Source organism: Phaethon lepturus, unplaced genomic scaffold (assembly GCF_000687285.1).
Source record: "Phaethon lepturus isolate BGI_N335 unplaced genomic scaffold, ASM68728v1 scaffold11792, whole genome shotgun sequence".
Classification (NCBI taxonomy): Eukaryota; Metazoa; Chordata; class Aves; order Phaethontiformes; family Phaethontidae; genus Phaethon; species Phaethon lepturus.
The window spans coordinates 1-18,023 of record NW_010524108.1 but is presented as its reverse complement, the minus strand read 5'-3'; the positions used below and the strand labels follow the sequence as shown (position 1 = coordinate 18,023).

Here is an 18,023-nt window from a genome sequence, read left to right as displayed (position 1 = left end):
AACCGTCTCAGCAGGTCTAGTTTTACAGGCAGAAGCTGGTGATGCATCTGTTGTTAACTGGGATAAACGTGGCGACATTCTAGATTGTGGAGCTCACCTTAGGGCATGCTTCAAGCAACAGGAATAAAGTTAGTGCAAGGACCGAGTTTTGTCAGGTGCTGTTAGCCATTTTTACTCTCCCTGCTGATGGCAGGCGAGCGTATTAATAAACCTGCAGCAGCACCTAATGGCTGATTTCAGAATCGCTTGGCAGAGTTTATCGAGAAGCAGGGAGGTGTAACTGTACCAGTTGTACCAGGACTTTCTGTGCCGGATTCCTTTATCTCCGTAGTATCTCACAACTCAGTTCGGATCAGATTCTGCAGGGAGGGAGCTCAGCTGATACTCTGAGGTGTGAATCAGGTTTCAGTAAAGCAATAAAACTACATGTTTCTACTCAGGCCTCAATCACTTGCATTGTGCTCCAACGTAATGAGTTCTGTGGTTTGGGCTTTCGATGGAGCGGTAGTTTCTACAGAATATATTAATACAGCTGTGTGAATCAAGTCCAGAAAGGGAAGCAGCTGAAAGAAAATTGAGGTAATTAAATCGTGACTCTCCTGGGAGCTGTTGGGATATACACCTTGCCACTTTCATCATGGCAGCGATTGCCACCGCGGTGAAATGCTTACAATAATTTTATGAAGGTATGTATGATTTTAAAAGCAACTCTGCGGAGAGGCTGTGTGTTCTTTCAGTCCAGTTTGCAGTGACACACGTTCACAGGAGTGGCTTGCTGGTTCGGCTAAGGCAGGGAGTGCAGCTTCCAAGCAACGCTGGGCTAAGCCCCCGGCTGATTTAAGTGACTGGCATGCTGGTTGAGTCAACAGGGCTCTGCCAGCTAACAAGCCTTATTTTGAGTTCGTATGTAAACCAAGACTGTCAGTGGCGTTAAAATGGTGTGAAATCAGAATTTGGCATATGTTCCCCTAATAATGCCATTTGTAGTCTCGAATTTAGACGTGCAAAATAGCGGAGGAGGGAAATAAAAGAGAAACAGGGAATGAGACAGGAGAGAAGGGGAATTAATTTATCTTGGGTGCAGGTAGATGGGAAAGGTCTGCTCTTAATTAAAGCTCCTCTTTTGTCCCTACTGTTTTCCTCATGTATTCCATGGTTGTAGAATTTCAATTCTGTACCTTGATTTTAGCAAAAGGGTAGCATTTACCAGTAAAACATTTGATATAATTGGTGATGGAGGTAATGTGCAACTAGAAACCATTCCCTTATCATTTGGCAGAAGTATTGATTTTAGAGTTTCTGAGTAAATCCAAAGAATCTAGTCCTGTTTTTTCAGTGACAATACTGCTTATTGGGAGGGAAGTGATTCAGCGCTATTATTTAATTTTGCCTTGAACAACGTCTTCAACCAGTCAGCATCTAAATTAATTGTGTATAGCATAACTGCAGCTTGATGAGAAGAAAAGCTTGTAAGGCATTGCAGAGAAGACCAAAATCGTCAGTAGTTAGTGGAAAATAAGCATAAGCATGAACCTTTTCTTGGAAATTGTCCTCTGCTGTGCTGACTCTCTCCTGCTTATAAAATCTGCTGGCAGTCATTTTAGTTTTTGAGTCTCACCATGATGCAGAACCAAGTATATGCTTCCAACTGAACTGGTAACGTTGGTTTATTCTGCCAAAGGCCATGATATAAGTGATTCAGAAAAGAAGTAGAATCTTGCCATTAATGTGTATAGTTATGAAGATATATGAATATACTTGGATTGCTTTAAGAGTATTCGGTAAGTCAGTGGAATTTTTCTTGCATGGATGAAAATCTTTAATGAGTTGTGTAAAATCTCCAGATGGTTTGTTGAAACAACCACAGTTATTTCAAAGGTCTGATGGGTGACAAAACTTCGGCACAAGTAAATTTTAGGCGGGTATTTTCAGATGTTTCCAGTGAGTTGAGATATGTGGATTTTGGCTTGTAAAAGTAGAGATGTTTTAAAAAGCTTAATATTCCTTAAAATCAGGACACTTTTATTAAGTATATAAAAGCAGAGACATCTGAATATGTCACTTCTGAGTGCCCCCGTGGTAGAGCCACACCAGCTGGAGCCGGGGGGTGTCCAGTTCTTGGCATCTTGTGGTACACCGCTGGGAATAGCGCCAATGGGAATTTCCTTCCCGAATTGCCTTAGGGTGTGTCCACAGCCCTTCACTTGGGAAAGGTAGAGGAGAAAAAACGCATGCGACTGGGGAAAAAAAAAAAATAGCACAAAACATGAGGAGATGGACTTTCAGAGGTGTCACTGTTTCATTTACTGGAGTTAATGCTAAAATAGGCAATCAGGTTTTACTGAGTGGGTAGGAAAATATCGTCCTTTACTTTTTCTATTTCAAAAGTAGACGACGACTTACTGAAATATTTGGCCCCGGTTTCTTCTGTGGAAAAAAGAAAGCCTCAGATAAAAATAAGACTTTAGGCCTATTTATTTTTCAGTGGTTGTGTTTTGAGAGGATAGTGCAATACTGGCACACTTTTGTGAAAAGCTGGTCAGAAAAGCATCAAATCATGTTTAATGGAAGAACTTGTATTTTCCACGGATTTGTTTTTGCTCCCCATGTTATTTCTTTACTTTCCCTGCCTTCATAGCTCAAAAATTTGCATTCATGCTAATGCGTTTGTTTTTTACCATGCTCATCTCTAAGCATAACATATCTGAAGACTTTGAAAACCACAGCACTGCTAACAGATGCTCTTACTGGCAGATTTTCTTGTTTGCTTTTGTGCTGGCTCTGGAATAAATGGAGTTGGTCCCACATATTTAATTTTGTCTCTCATCAAAATGTGTGACTGCATTTTATGATTTTTAAATTATAACTATTTTATTTTGGGATCTAGCAGTAGCCAAGCAATCTGGTTAGTTCATATCCTTTTTTAACAAAGGGATTTTTTTTTTTTTTTAATTGTATTAAGGTTGCTGGCAGACAATGCTAGGAGTGTTTTTGGAAACCTCACTATTTCCATTTTTCCTGTTGTTGGAGCTTCTAAGACAAAGCTCGAATGTTTGGCAGTGCCAGTGAAGGTAGGAGTTTCAAGATGTTTTTTGAGTTGATTAACAAATAAGTTCCCTGGGCTGCCACTTGTGTCTCTCTGTTGAAGAAATTAACTTTAAAAATACAGAACATCATGAACTCTTTTCTAAACATTTTTAGGAAACAAATGTCTTGGGGTTTAAAGGACCTCGTAAAATGAGTGTGATCATACCAGGAATGAATATGGACCACGAAAGAGTTTCCATCAGACCACGAAATGTAAGTCATACCTCAACCAAAGATATAAATTATTTTAATTCTTTTTCAGTTAGAGTTGGGGTTTTTTTTTTGCATTTCTGAATTCTTAGAGGTTAAAAAAAGGGGTATTTGAACAATTGCAGAACAATTGGATGTGTGACTAGTTCTGTGACTCACAAGAGCACTACAAATAATACTGTATTTTGATAGCAAAAGATACAACTAACCTTTTCCAAGCTGTGGAAAGGACTCAATTGTACCTTCACATTAAGATTCTCAGAGTTATCTGTTTCATTTGATGATGCTGTTTTGAGGGTTGAGGGTGATGGTTTTGTCTTTGGGCTAGGATTTATGAACCTTTTTTTTGGTATGAATTTATTGCTTGTCTTGTAAGAGTCTTAAACTGAAGTGTGTATCTGTGGTGTGGTGTGTGCAGGAACATGAGACACTCCTTGCAAGATGGCAGAACAAAAATACAGAGAGTGTCATTGAGCTGCATAACAAAACGCCAGTCTGGAATGATGACACCCAGTCCTATGTTTTAAATTTCCATGGTCGAGTCACGCAGGCCTCAGTGAAAAACTTCCAAATTATTCATGATAATGATCGTAAGTATAGCGCTCTGGAATGTGTAGAAACAGTACTGCATACACAGCCTGGCGGTGATTCTGCCCTTGCTGAGCAGAGTTTAATTTAGTTATGTGGGTCCAACCTAATGTTGCCTTGTGTCCTTGTGGCCATGGCCTTGTGGCCATGACATTGATGCAGGTTGGGTCTTTAAATGCTCGTGCTTGAGATGGGTGATGCTGTTCTGTGCTACGTTAGTTTTCTCCCTTGGCTGCCCGGCTTGTGAACTGAGCAACAGTTCAGAGCCGTTTCTGCTCTCGGAGCTGCAGTACTTCAAGTCAGCGGGACCGTGGGGCAGTATTACCCCACTCAAGCACTTTGGGGTTTTTGTTCGCTCTGGTCCCCACACACTGCCCAACTGGAGGTAGCGGCAGTCAGACCAGTCCTGCTGCACATCCCCTTTGCCATTACTAGTCTTTGCAGTGTTAGCCCTACAGAACACCCTGAAAATGTCAGGACTGCCTTTCACACCATCACTAGGACCCTCCCAATGTGCTGCTTTCTGCCAGCGATGTACAGCCCCCTTTTTTCTTAAGCTTAGGTACAGTTGTTGGAACAGGGATAAAGACAAGTGCTCAAGTCGAGTGATTCTGCCCCATCTTACGCTCACTTTAGGCAGGCTGAGTGGGTGCCCAGTGGGGCAGTGGGTGCTGGAGCGCGCTGGGCTGCACCAGTGCCATGCTTAGTCTGCAGGGGAGTATTGGAAGCTGGTGAAAGTGGCTGTTCCAGTCTCTGAGAGCAACACTTAATTTGACGCATCAGTGTATGCATTTGCTGCATTTTATAAGGCGAAAAAATTACACCTGCTTCTGCAATTAAACATTTCAAACTGTGAACGAGGCTGAGATTTTCTCTTGCTGACAAAGAGTACAAAAAGGAAAAAAGTTGAGGAAGAATTTCTGAATATGATATAACAGAGACATGATTAGATCTAGATCACAGTCATGCCTTCTCTTCCCCTGTTGTCCTTGCTTGTCCACTTGTCTGAAGTGAAGTAGGAATAGAATGAATTGGTTCTTGGTACATGTGAAACTGGCACTAGGTCTGTATAAGAGATTTGAGCCTTCTATACAGAAGCAATTTTCTCTCTGTGCTTGCAAAACCCACTTTTTATCTGTGTAATTTTTTTCACAGTAACAAGTCTTGCAATCCTTTATCACTCAACTGTTCCTCACTCAAGCTATCCTTGCTTCTCCTGATATCAGCACACCCACTTGCATGAATAAGTGTGGGAGGTTTGAGTGAGCATGTTTTGTTTGTATTTTGCTGAACTGGGCCAGAGAATGGTGTTGAATGCATACTTATCCAGTAAGGGATGCAAACAAAAATAATGCTTTGTCACCATTTATGACCTTTCTTGCAGCTGACTATATAGTGATGCAGTTTGGCCGCGTGGCTGAGGACGTGTTCACCATGGACTACAACTACCCAATGTGCGCGCTACAAGCCTTTGCTATTGCCCTTTCAAGTTTTGACAGCAAGCTGGCTTGTGAGTAAAGGGGCATGGGTGAGCATCCTCTCAAAGGAAGCAGTTTGCCATATGATTCCCAACTCCTGCTGGTGTCACGGTCCATACTAAACGGGTCAGGGAAAATGCAGTTGTGGAGGACTGCTCTATTGCTGAAGAGAAAGTAAAAGGAATCTTCTAAAAACGCAGGACATTCAGGAAATAATACTTTCCTTTTTTTTCTGTCATATTTTTTTGGAAGTGGCATCAAGTTTGTGTAAATAGAAGTTCTATCTCATGTCCTTGGTTATGTTATGGAGATGTGCCATGATGTACTGTACCGTGGCTCTAGTAGCACCATTATAATGGTGTCTTTTTTAAATCCAGAAAGGGCGTGCACGCTCAAAAAATTTCTTTTTACATTTAAGAGTTATTCCAAGGCTGCAATCATACCTGAAGGTTGCATTCCTACATCGACTAATCAGAGCTTCACATCATCCAACATAAAAGAAAGATCACATAAAAGATGCACTTTTTTTGAATGTGCAAGATGCTCATGTAGTATAAAGCCAAGTCTGAAGGTTGAAAACCTATACTGGACTGAACTTGATGCATTGCTATTGTGTATGTAGTAGGGCATGATGAATTTTAATTGCAGTAGGAGGAAATGGAGAAGTAGAAAGCACAAAACGATGTTGCACAAGTCACTTGAATTCTAAGCTGTCATTATGTTTTAACATCTATATGCTTTTTAATTTGTTTCAAATGAAAATGTATTTGGAGTACAGAAAAGGAAAAGGAAAATGTCTAGTTGCCAAGAAAGCATAACTTATGTTGAATTTGGCATGTCATGTGTTGGGAATTTATATCCTTGTATTGCTGTGGTAATTCAAACACATATTTTGTATGAAGTGATATAAACAGTTGGATAAAGGCTCTCTGCAGAGAATCTTATTATTTTGAACAGGCTGTGTAAAGCTGAGGAAGGTAAATGGAAATATTTTATTAAATTTGTCTGGCCTTTTGCGATTTTACAATTTGTTGATTGCATTTTTTGAACTTTAAGCAACAACCACTTCATATTTATTTCCCTGTGTAAGAACACTTGAAATCGATTGAAACTGCGTATGTTGTTCTCTAATGTAAACGTGCCAGCTGCTGAGCTAAATCCTTCTAGGCAAATCTAGTGTATGCTGCATACAAATGAGACACTGGCAGGACACAGAATAGCTTAAAATAGTGTTGATATTTTGTTTCTTTTTTTTCTTTCCCGATTTATGTGGGGTATATAAACAAATACCATTTCAAAACACAAGCAAAGAGCGAGCCATTCTCTTCTCCTCTGAACATCTCAAAAGCCAAGACCTGCAACTGAAAGCACACTGTAAAACACCTTTTAAAATAACGAGTCTTTCTGCTGTTGTTCTCTACAACGTTATCCTAAATGGCACACAAAGTAATAGAATTTATGTGTAGTTCACCAGAAGGGTGTTGAAGTGTGAGTGAAGTGAAGAAGCAGTTGCGTTTTATACTGTGTGTGTTCCGATCTCCTTTTTACTCTTTATAGGCTGTTGCATTGCACAACCAAAGATTATGTAATGAGAAAATGAGATCAAATCTGCTTGTCTCATAGCTGTCAGTCCCTTTTTGACTATAGGGGACAGGCCATAAGGAGAGGTTGTGCCATTTGGACTGGATAATTTCAACTAATAGAAGAAATTTGCTCTCGTCTTCACATTTGCCTTCAGCTCTCCTTCTGAGTATATAGTCAAGGAAATCGCAGATAAGAGATGGAAATAAGTAATTGCCAGCATTTTTTCTAATCTTTGTAAAAAATCTATGGAAAAAGGTCTGCTGGCTTTGAGCAGTGTTTGTCGATGGACTCAGCCTGTCAAATGTCATCTTTAAATAACAGGAGGCTCTGTCATTTTTTTCAAATCTTTTTACAAGAAGCCTTTCCGTGCACAGGTATAAAATGGAAAGACACCTTTTGTTGTAGAGAAACGAGCGGTCAGTTCCCTCAGTGAGTGACCAAAATGATGAATCATGAGCTGCAGTGTGATACTTGGCACATGGATGCTTTGTTTTCCCCTGTAGCTGGTGGTTTCCCACCACTTCACATCCTCATCTGTGGAGATCGCACTTTGGATTTTAACAGCGAAGGTCCTTAAGCCTTTGGTTACCTCAGGTCGGTCTTTAAAAACTCCTCCAGTGATAACCAGAATTTTTTGTTTAGACTGCTGCAGAAACAGACGGGAACTCGCACTGCTGGTATCGAGGCGTGATGCGGCTTTCAAGAACTCTTCAGCATGGGATGGTTGGATCCGCACAGCTTTAATTCTCTGGCTCGCCAGTCATACGTTTTCTTGAAAGGCTGCGAAAGTGGCACCTGACTCAGTTTTCTGCCTGCCTCTGTGCACAACACTGTGTCAAAGGCACTGGGTGGCTTCTGGTGCAAACATACAATCTGTTGCCTTTAGTAGTGGAGTTGGATTAGGAAGGGTTGTTTTTAACGCGGGTCGTAACAATGGTCTGACTCGCGTCGCGGCCCCGCGGGGAACCGGCACAGAAAGGAAGCTCCTGTGCAGTGAACTCCTGCACTCGGGTGAGAAGGAGGGGCTGGGGGAAGGCAGCGAGTTCAGCTTCTCGGGACAGTTTTGCTGCCAGCACATTGTGTAACTTCACGCTCACTGCATGTTCTTCCTGGCCAGGTATTTTTGTAACCTGTAAGCACGCCAGGAGGAAAGTGGCGACTCAGATTCCCATCATCTTAACAGAATCATATGGGGACATCAGCCAGTGAGCTGCGGAGGAACAAATTCCCCACCATAAATCGAGGTCACTAGAGGGGGATGTTAACCTGGGACTAAGAGGAATGAGGAGCTCTCATTAAGTCCGGTTCAGCTCCAAGGGGATTTGCGCCGGGTGGCCTTTGCCAAAGCCCCGATTCCTCACTGTTGTTGAGCAAGGTACTGGGTTCTTTCGATTCACTTGACCATCGCCATCTGCTCAGGAAGCAGTTGCTTTTAATTTAGCGTCTCTGTAATTTATGGTGAAGGGCACCACTGCGTATCAGTGCAAGGTGGTACCACCAGTTTTCCGGTGCATCTCCAAATTTTCTTTTCCTAACCTGGCAAAGTTGCAGCAGGTTCTGTCTTTACAGTCATACCTGAGATTACCCAGTCCTCACAAAGTTGGATTTTCCTCCACACCAGCAATAAAATCTTGGAACCAGCGTATATTTTCAGAGATGTATGCATACTAAAGTAACTGAAGAGTAGTTAGTGGCACGCTTATATTAGTAGTAGCTTCTGCAGGGCCTGCATGGCAATGTGTCACAGGGCATAACCTTGATTACTTAGTGTGACAAAGAATATAATGGCACCGAGCTGTGTGTTTCCTTCACATAGCCCTAGTGAGTGTTTGGATACAATAGATTCGGTATTTAAAATCGCAATATTGATGATTTTTCACCATCTGCTGTTGATTTTGGCAGAGAGTTGTAAACAAATCCCTTGCCTGAATTGCTTATAGGCAAATACTGCATGCTTTAATGAGAGTTCTTAATCTAACTTGTCACTCTGTTTGCATCAAACAGTTTCTCCCTGGCCCTTTATCTAATTTTCTTCATCTCTGATGTTCTGTTCCTTCTCATTCTCTTCACAATCCCTTTATCTTTTCTTCAAGGATGTGCAACTCAAAAGTGTTTATTTTGACAATATTACTGGGTGATCTCTGCACAGATGAATAATGCCTTCGGTGCACATCCAGTGATGCTCCTACAATAGAAGCCTTATCAAAGGGATGAGTTTGGCCCTTTGGCTTTTCAGCAGAGTAAATTAACACATTAAAAGGTAGCAGATAAAAAAGCTTGCCTAAAATATAATCAGAATTTTTCTCAGAAAACATTCAGTAACCAGAGTTTCCAAACCATTGGTTGCAAATCAATGAGCAGAACCGTCCAGAAGCCCGGAGGCAGACGGTTCGACAGATTCCCTTTGTAGTGCTGCCTTATTTTTCCTTTTTCAACAGTTTGAAAGTGATTTTGTGAGCTGAAGTGTGTTGGTGCCCTAAAATAGAGTTTATTTTTTAGAAACTAGATATCACGTCACTACTTCTGTAGGAAAACAAATGGCACATAAAATAGTAATGTCATAGGCCATTGATACATGATAAATTCTGATGCTAAGAAGTGTGTGCAAATGGGTTTGTAATAATTACTGGTTAAATCTCTCACTATTCAAGTTGCCTTACAATAGTGCTGGAGTTCCCAGCCGGCTGTCCTCATGCGGTACTGGAACTGAAGGAGCTTTAGTGAAAAGGGCTCTGTAATAAAATCCGCTGGCTGCATGATCGAAAAGCACTATTGTGGAGTCAGATGACACCACTGAGTTTTATCGGTCACGGTGAACCAATGCCATCAGTTTGAACTTTCTGGGGTTTTGCTCCCTTTTGATGAGCAAAAGGACGGACTTTCAACAAGCACAGACATCAGTGAGGTCTCTAGAAGTACTAAGCATTAGACCTACTTTTCTACCTATAAAAATATTACCTCTACTTGAGTGCTGCCCATTAAAAAAGCAGGAAATCAATCCAGTCTTCAGTATAGAATATCACTCCCAGTTCTTGTATCTTAGCTTTTTACAAATTTTATTATTAGTGATTTCACAGAAGGGTACAACAAGGACTGGATGTCACACAGCAAACAGGAGTTCTTGCCCTGAAGAGATGATGGCTCTAGACCAGTATCAGAATATTTTGTCTTTGATTATTTCAGCGGGATAGGACACGGGGGTGCCTAGTGGTTTTGGCAGAGGGAGTTTCTCCTAATGTGTGGCAGGTCTGAGAGGGAAGATTTGGGGTTTGATCCTGTGGCATTCTGACTAGTTCCCCCATACTATCCTGTTGCTCTCCCAAAACGTAATTTGCAAGATTTTTCCTGGCTTTAGAGAAGCATGTGCTCACCAGTAAAATATCTTTGCTTGGCAAATAAAGACAGCACATATGATAAAACAAGTCACCTTTATTAGAATTATGGGCTGATGACTCTCGGATTTCTCAAAAGGCCTCATTTTGATTACTAGAAGAAAGCAGTTTTATACATATAAATTTTGCACTAGAATTAATCTGACTGTAGATGCAGGCTTCTCTTCTATGTGCTACTTAATGAAAACGGGTTTCAGTTGTTCTTCGTGTACGAAATGTCCCTTCCAGGGTGCTCCTCTCTCACTAGCTGAAATGAATTATGTACATATTTTTCAGTTCTTTCTGTTGCTCGCCAAGGAAATCCTAAGAGAAGGATTTGCACAACTATCTTGACGTTTTGGTATTTTGCTATGAACTATATAGCTCAGTAGCTGATACTCACAAATGCCTGTATATTGGATGAAAATGCATTAAAACTTATTTTATATGTTGTCTTTAACTGTCTAGAAATTTTAGATTCCTTTTTTTCAGTGAGGGTATGTTTATCCATATCTTCACTGAGAAGGCTGGCATTAACTGGCTCTCTTGAAACTGTTTAATGGAACCACTACGCTGGTTTGGTAAATAGCTGTAGGAAGAGGACGCAGTTCAGAAACATTATGCTTACATTTTTGAGAAAAAAAGACCCTTCCTTTTCACTTCATAATTGGATTACTCAATAACACTGAAGGCTTATCATGGTTTTATTTAAGTCTGCAATGGCAGTTTGACAATTACTCTGACAAAACTTGCTAGCACGTGAACTGGAATGAAGTCCTACTTGAGAGTCAGAACCGAGCAGGTACCAGTGAATACTCCTGCATCTCTTCTGTGCTTAGGTACTGCTTGCATGCAAAAAAAGAGTCACAAATCTGTGTTAAAATCGGCCTAATCTTTTAGGCAGTCCAACAGCTGTTAGAACACAGGCCTGTGGATCAGGTCACCTGGGGTTTAATCCCAGCTGACTGCGTGGCTTTGTGCAAATCTTGTAACCTCTTTGTGCCTCAGTCCCAACGAGATGAGTGGAAATAATAGTTTTTGGACCTGTCTACGTCCCTGTTCTGAGGGGTTTCTCAGGAGGGTCTGAGGGGTTTCTCAGGAGGGTTTTGAGGCTGGTGGATGGCAGGTGTTGCTGGTGTGCTGAGTACCCTACTCATTTCTCACTGAAGGAACTGCAGTAATCTATGAACAGTTCTCTGCCACCTACGTAGAAACTGAATAGCTAACCAATCTCTTGGGACAAAATCTTGTCACGGTTGAATTCTGTGGAAATCTTGTCAATGATTTCAGTAGGGCTTGAATTTTTTACCTTGTGTCATTTTTGGTCACTAAGCGTGTGGAAAAAACAGTAAGGACAAACCATCTGATACACTTCTCCTTCTCACAGTGATGTATTTGTTGGTTGTATTTTAGTTTGCACCATCAGTTGTTTTAAAACTATAATTCCTGAACGTGTTTCAGCAGTTCAGTTAATGCAGCCGCCTATTTATGCTTTTAGGTAGCAAACTGGCACATGGCGATTGTGCTGCAAATCGCCTTTTTGTGCTTTTGGGGTTTTTTTCTTGGATGTGACTCAGCTGTTCAAAACCGTTACTGCAGGCTTTGACTCTGTCACGCATATCTGACTGAAAAACAATGAGTCTCATGATTTGTGACTACCTTTATACTCACAGGGGATGTTTACAACGGAATCTGTTTCTCACGTTTGACCCTGTACCTGTGGCTTCTTACTGAAGTTATCCCAGTCGGCACAATGCCATTAGAAGTATCAGTAAGTTATAAAGTGAACGCTTGCAAAGTAACAGAATGTAATCTATAAACACTTTTATAGATTTCAACATTAAAATCTAGCTGATTTTAATGTTTACAGATTGGGTGAAATTACAAGGAAATAATTTGTTGAAAATTCTCTTTCCTTAAGCTTGTCTTGAAGTTTGAGCTCCCGTTTAAGAACTAAGGTCCTGAGCCAGCAGCTCCATCTGTGCAAGCAGAATACAGGCTGGCCTCTGCAGACTGCCAGACTTGGGCTGCAGGAATCTGTCAGTGTGATCAGGACACAGTAAGTGATGGGATTTCCAAAGTCCTAACAAGAGCGCACTTCCTAATCCTCTTACTCTTTAACATCACATAAGGAATCATTTACCTTTCCTATGTTGACTTACCAAATAACAGCAGGGATATTTTCACTCCCTTTTGAATTTTTTTTTTTTTAAAGGCTATGCTTACTGTCTAGGCAAGTGTAATTTTATCAGACATTTAGTCTTGAAGTCTTGGAAAATTATGTCATGAGATAGCTTATTTTGCCGTGCAGAAAATCTCGCAAGTACTCAAAACGAGAGTATGTTTTGTGACAGTGGGCTACTTCATGCTGTGAAGTTCAGTGTTCAAACAAGCTTGTGAGCTCTGGCACCTCGTCACAGGAGGTTTTTATCCCAGACTGGGGATATCAGAAGATAACCCAATTATTATCATCCTGTTCTCTTCCTTAGGGAGGATTCCTGTCCTCAGTGGCTAAGAAGTAGAGTTACATAGATCCTGATGTGTCTTTAAACATTATGGTATTTTTTAGCCATTTTAAAAACATTTTCAGAGATGTAGTTTGAGCTCAAAGAAAATAGTCTTTGAAGTAGCTATAGGTGTACCAGGTTGATTTGGTTGAGAGGCAGCTGCCTTTTCCAGCAATTTTCTCAGTTGACATAAGCAGGCCTTGATAGTCCTGCTGGAAAAACATAACATAGCTCTTATAATATGCTTTCCTCGGGTTTTGCCTTATGATACTGCTTTTCCTGTGCACCACAACATTTATTTCTCAAGGTCAGTACTTTCAGTGCTAAACACAAATACAGCAGTGTTTTCTACTGAAGTCTCCGCCTCATCATCTGCTGCCTTAGATGTGGAGATTTGATATTTGATACTAAAAATAGAAACTTTTGATCTAAGAAAAAAACAGGATGTCTAGGCAAAATCATTAACTTCTAGTGCTGTGTGCCTGGATTGACAAAGGTCTTTTTTTTCCAACCAGGAATCTTATTACTGGCAGAGTAGTGTGTGCAATGACACATCCTGTGATACCCTCTTGCATCCTACATCTGGGACAGCGTTAGGACCTGGTCCAAAGACAGCCCTCTCTCACCAAAATGGCACCACTTTCCTTTTTGGGGGGCTTTCTGTTGATACTTTTATGCTTATTGCAGTATCTTCCATCTTGGAGGCAATCTGTGATGAGGTTAGTTAATATCAGCCTTAACAAACATCCTCAAACTAAAAACACCACTTCACAAAGATGCTACACATCATCTAGTAAAGGCTTACAGCAGTCCAGGAGCAGCAGGTAAGTAGTATTAACCCTTTAATGGCAATGAAGCTGTGATTTGCAGTTTATAAAAGCAAACAGACAAAGCATTATTTTTAGAGCTGGCACCAGAACGAAGTTCTTGGTCCCTGAACCTGTGTTCTAGCTGCTGCCTTAGGTGACCAACTAGTAGGCAGAAGGTCTCTGTTTTGAGCTTCACTGTGAAGACCAAACTGTTTCACTTCAGTTTGGAATACTGGGAAACCAAACCACACCGCTACAGGAGTTCTCATCACGCAACTGAAATTACACTGAAATCCAGTTTCATGCGTATTAATTTATGAGGATGGCCCAGATCAAACAGGAAGGTGCTGTGCAAGTGTCAGGAGCTGAAAAGTTTCTCAGCAAATAACTTCAGCAGGCCCACTGAGTTTTCCAAAGTAAAAAAACAATGGTGTTAGAGTTCATTCCCCACTGTATGTATTTGGAGATTCAGTGCTTCATAATGTAGGCTGAAAATATAAAAACGCTGTCTGCTGTTAATTCTAACTTCTGGTTTAAAGCAGGGCTGCAGCAGTGATGCTTATTCTTACAAAGATTTGTAACGATGTCGTCTTAAAAAGCTGATTGTGGAATATGGTGCTCTAACTATGGTGGATTCTCAAGAGTTAGTTAATTCAATGACACTAATACAAAGTTTGTTGTTGTTCTGGGTGTTTTTTTAAATGTTTCTAAAAGCAGTGGTTATTCTGCCTTTTGGACTACATAGCACACGTCCACGAGGATGAATTCCTATTTGGTATCACTTCAAATACTTTCTCACAGGTGGCACATGCTTTTCAGCTTCTTAGTATGTGTTACTACAATTTCCTTGTTTTAAGTTCCCTGATTTTTAATTTTCCATCTATAACGTTCTCTTGTTTCAAACATGTACAGGTTTTTCCATATGGGGATGCTCCAGAAAGCTAAGTCGGTAAAACCTATAAAGTTAATGTCTGTGAATTAAAGTGTGCTAAATCCCTGTGTATATGTTCTCATTTCAAAGTAGGGTGGCCTTTAGTTCCAGTTGCATAATCTTCAGCGGGGGGATTCATCACATTGCGCAGTTCAAGGTTGCTGGTGAATTTTAAAGTGCAGAATAGGTTTCTGAACAAGATACTGGAGAACGTATGTAAAGGGATTCACCCTTCCATAGTCTCAGGGTGGCAACTGCGACTTACAGCACAGCTGGCTCCTAGAATTGTACTTGCAAAGCTCAGCACCTGCACACTAAAGGCCACGTTTCTGAAGTCCTCTTTTTCTGCTGCAGTGTTTTTCAGCCCTCTCTGATTTATTGCCACCTCTGTGGTGGATTGAAGCTTCCTGACAACAGTGTGCTTTCTTCTTTGGGTTCTGTGGATGCCAGGGAGCTGGGACTGTATGCTAAAAGCAACTGGTTTGCTGGTATAGCAGAGCCGGATGCTGGGAGCATTGGTGTAAATGATGCCAGTATAACTAGGTTTATTTTTGCAGTACACATCAGAGATATGCTTGTTTCTCATAAAGTAATCTTCCTTTCTCTTTTTCTTCTTCATTTATATCTGCCTGGATCTGGAGGATGAGAGCCCCTTTTAGCATTCATGCAGGCAGCCACCATGTAAGAAAAACACACACAACAGGTTTATTACGGACGGGTTGGTCGTTAAGCAATGCAACTATTACATACTTATTGTCATCCTGCTATGTAACTGTGCATGTTTTTACCCGGATGCTGTTTCCCACCCTGTGTGCTTGTCATCAGTCAGAGGACACTGCTGCAAAGACATGCATGGAAGTAACTACAGAACCAAAGCCATTAAGATACAGCTCTCCTAACACTGAAGAAAGAGCTCCTCCTGAAGGCAAAAAGTGGGACCCGTGGCTTTTTAAGTTATTTGAACTTTTCATGTGTTTGCGTTGCATATAAGACAACACTTTTTTATCACACGTGCACTATACTGAGCCCTAAGCCCAGAAAAAGGAATATACAGTCCACGGAGCGCAGTTACCGAGGAGCAAACAAAGTGCCAACAGGCTCCATTTACAGATGCAAAGGAACTCCGGTGTGCAGGCAAGGCGGTAGTGTGTGCTGGGGAATGGCAGTAGGGTGATTTCTTGCCAGAGAATTGTCGTGCTGTTTGGCACCACTTAGAGCGAGTAATGGATTTCAGTATTCATTGATAGGCTATGATGGTCACTGCTTATGTTGCACTATATTGGTTAGAGCTCTGCCCATACCATTTGTTTCTCTCCTAAACAGCTTGAATTATGTGCAGATTTCTTCATGATGACTTTTCTACCCATTTGTTTCTATTTGGGGCCTAATCCAAAGCCTGCTGGTGTAACCAAAAGTTCCTTTCTAACGTTTGTGTGCCTCCATAATGCCACACTTGTGTGTCTCTACGAGAGTCCTAATGCCTTTTTGTCTGTCTTTGTTTGAAAGTGGGCTTACCTGGATCTCGAAAATTGGGCAGTATTGGCACAAATACTTAAGAAAGTGGATTTTTTGCTCTGACGTACATCCCATGAAGCCTTGTTGACACTCAGAGGGGGATCTAAAACGTCTTAGCGGTGAAGAAGTTGACCTTTTCTATTAAATGTGCCATCAAATTCTATGATGTCATTACTGCAGCTAAACAGGGTGTTTAGAAAAACAAAACATGGCTAGTAGTTGCCCATGTTTTAAGGCATAATAGTGGATAATAACTGGATAACTGACCCTGCATGATAATTAGCAAATCACACAGGGGGTTTCCCTAAGAAACAAGGTCAATAAGAAACAAACCTCCTACAGTGGGTTATTGTAAAACATTTATGAAAATAGACAAATATTGGAGCTTTGTTAATTTTGTTAGTATCTTAGAAGTGTAACATTCTTGTGATTGAAACTAACAGTTTATTTCAAATTAAAAAAATCTTGTATTTGGTGTCAGGAAAATAAGGTCACCTGGCGTTTATATACAAAGTATAAAGGGGAGTGCACATACATGCCCAGGACAGCAGGATTCACAGTGTTAGGAGTAGGTTTAATTTATGACTTTGCCAACATTTTCCAATGTTAGATGTGCAAATATTGTGCTGTGCATATGCACACATACACATATGTATATGCTCTTAAAAAATTTCCTTTGACAGTATCTGGGGATTACTCAGTCTTCTTTCCCTCTGTTCACACTGACAGCATAAACCATGATATTAATTTTAATTTGTCTTGGCGTTAATTATTGCAAAATATCTCTAAAAGATGCTGTTATTTGAAACCCCTTTAAAAATAATTTTGAACATGTGAAATCTTTATGGGGAAAATGTTAAAAAAAATCTTTTACATGCTCTCCAAGTAAGTGTCTGTATTTATTACAGATAACCATCTGCTTTTCCTTTTTCCTTTGAGCTGACTTTTCAGTGGGATTGATCCATGCCGTGAGTCAATCCATACCCCATGATTACAACACTGGGGCTTTTGTTTCTCCTTTTTGAACAGTTTCTTATAATCTTTATGGGGAAAATGTTAAAAAAAATCTTTTACATGCTCTCCAAGTAAGTGTCTGTATTTATTACAGATAACCATCTGCTTTTCCTTTTTCCTTTGAGCTGACTTTTCAGTGGGATTGATCCATGCCGTGAGTCAATCCATACCCCATGATTACAACACTGGGGCTTTTGTTTCTCCTTTTTGAACAGTTTCTTATACTCAAGAGTAGGGGAACAAGGGAAAAAATATCTGTGGAAGATGTTTTATAATTTGATACACCTTTAGAAGTATCTCAGAAAGTAAGTACTTTTGAGGTGCTTAATTTTTAAGAGTTCCTAGTAGACACTGAACTGTTTTTGCATTTCCCAACATTGCCTTCACACAACTAATGACAGCCTGAAAGATCCAGTGTTTGGGAGCAGCTGTAGAAACACCCATTTTAGAATGTGCTGGGACTACATCTGCCTGTAAAAAATACACCTTTGTTTCTGACTTGTTTACTTAAACATCAAGAAGTAGAAAATGTAGGTGCTACGTGAATGTTTCTGTCCCCATAAAATGAATATGCAGTTTAGTTTGGGTTTTTGGGTTTTGTTTTTTTTTTTATTCCCACAGTAAACATCTTCTAATTTATCTTTTTGCCTTTCTTAAGTAAACCAGTGACATACAGTAGAATTTGAATATGTTATGGTCTAGATTTCCTTTACATTATATGGGGTTTAAAGAGTGCAAAATATCAAAATGACAAAAAATGTCTTAATCCTGAGAACTAATATTAAACCAGTCATGTTTTTTTCATAATGCTTGTAATATGTTACATGTGTTTGCACACAAGACTGTCTTGATCTGTTTTGAGTAGTCCAGCATCTCATTCTTGTTCAGACCTATATGGAGTTTTAGATAAACCTGCAAGAATGTGCTTT

The 18,023-nt window shown here is 40.4% G+C and overlaps 1 protein-coding gene across 1 annotated transcript in view; it reads left to right on the top strand.

The window, feature by feature from the left end:
- The window catches only part of LOC104617101 (tubby protein homolog), a gene marked incomplete at its 5' end in the record, with an annotated part of 15,817 nt that extends 9,950 nt beyond the window's left edge, over nt 1-5,867 (top strand). Inside the window, 3 exons of the mRNA XM_010282330.1 lie at nt 3,202-3,300; nt 3,716-3,887; nt 5,270-5,867. Coding sequence (XP_010280632.1) covers nt 3,202-3,300; nt 3,716-3,887; nt 5,270-5,403 — 405 coding nt within the window. The remainder of the gene's footprint in view (nt 1-3,201; nt 3,301-3,715; nt 3,888-5,269) is intronic.
- Nucleotides 5,868-18,023: the final 12,156 nt, after the last annotated feature.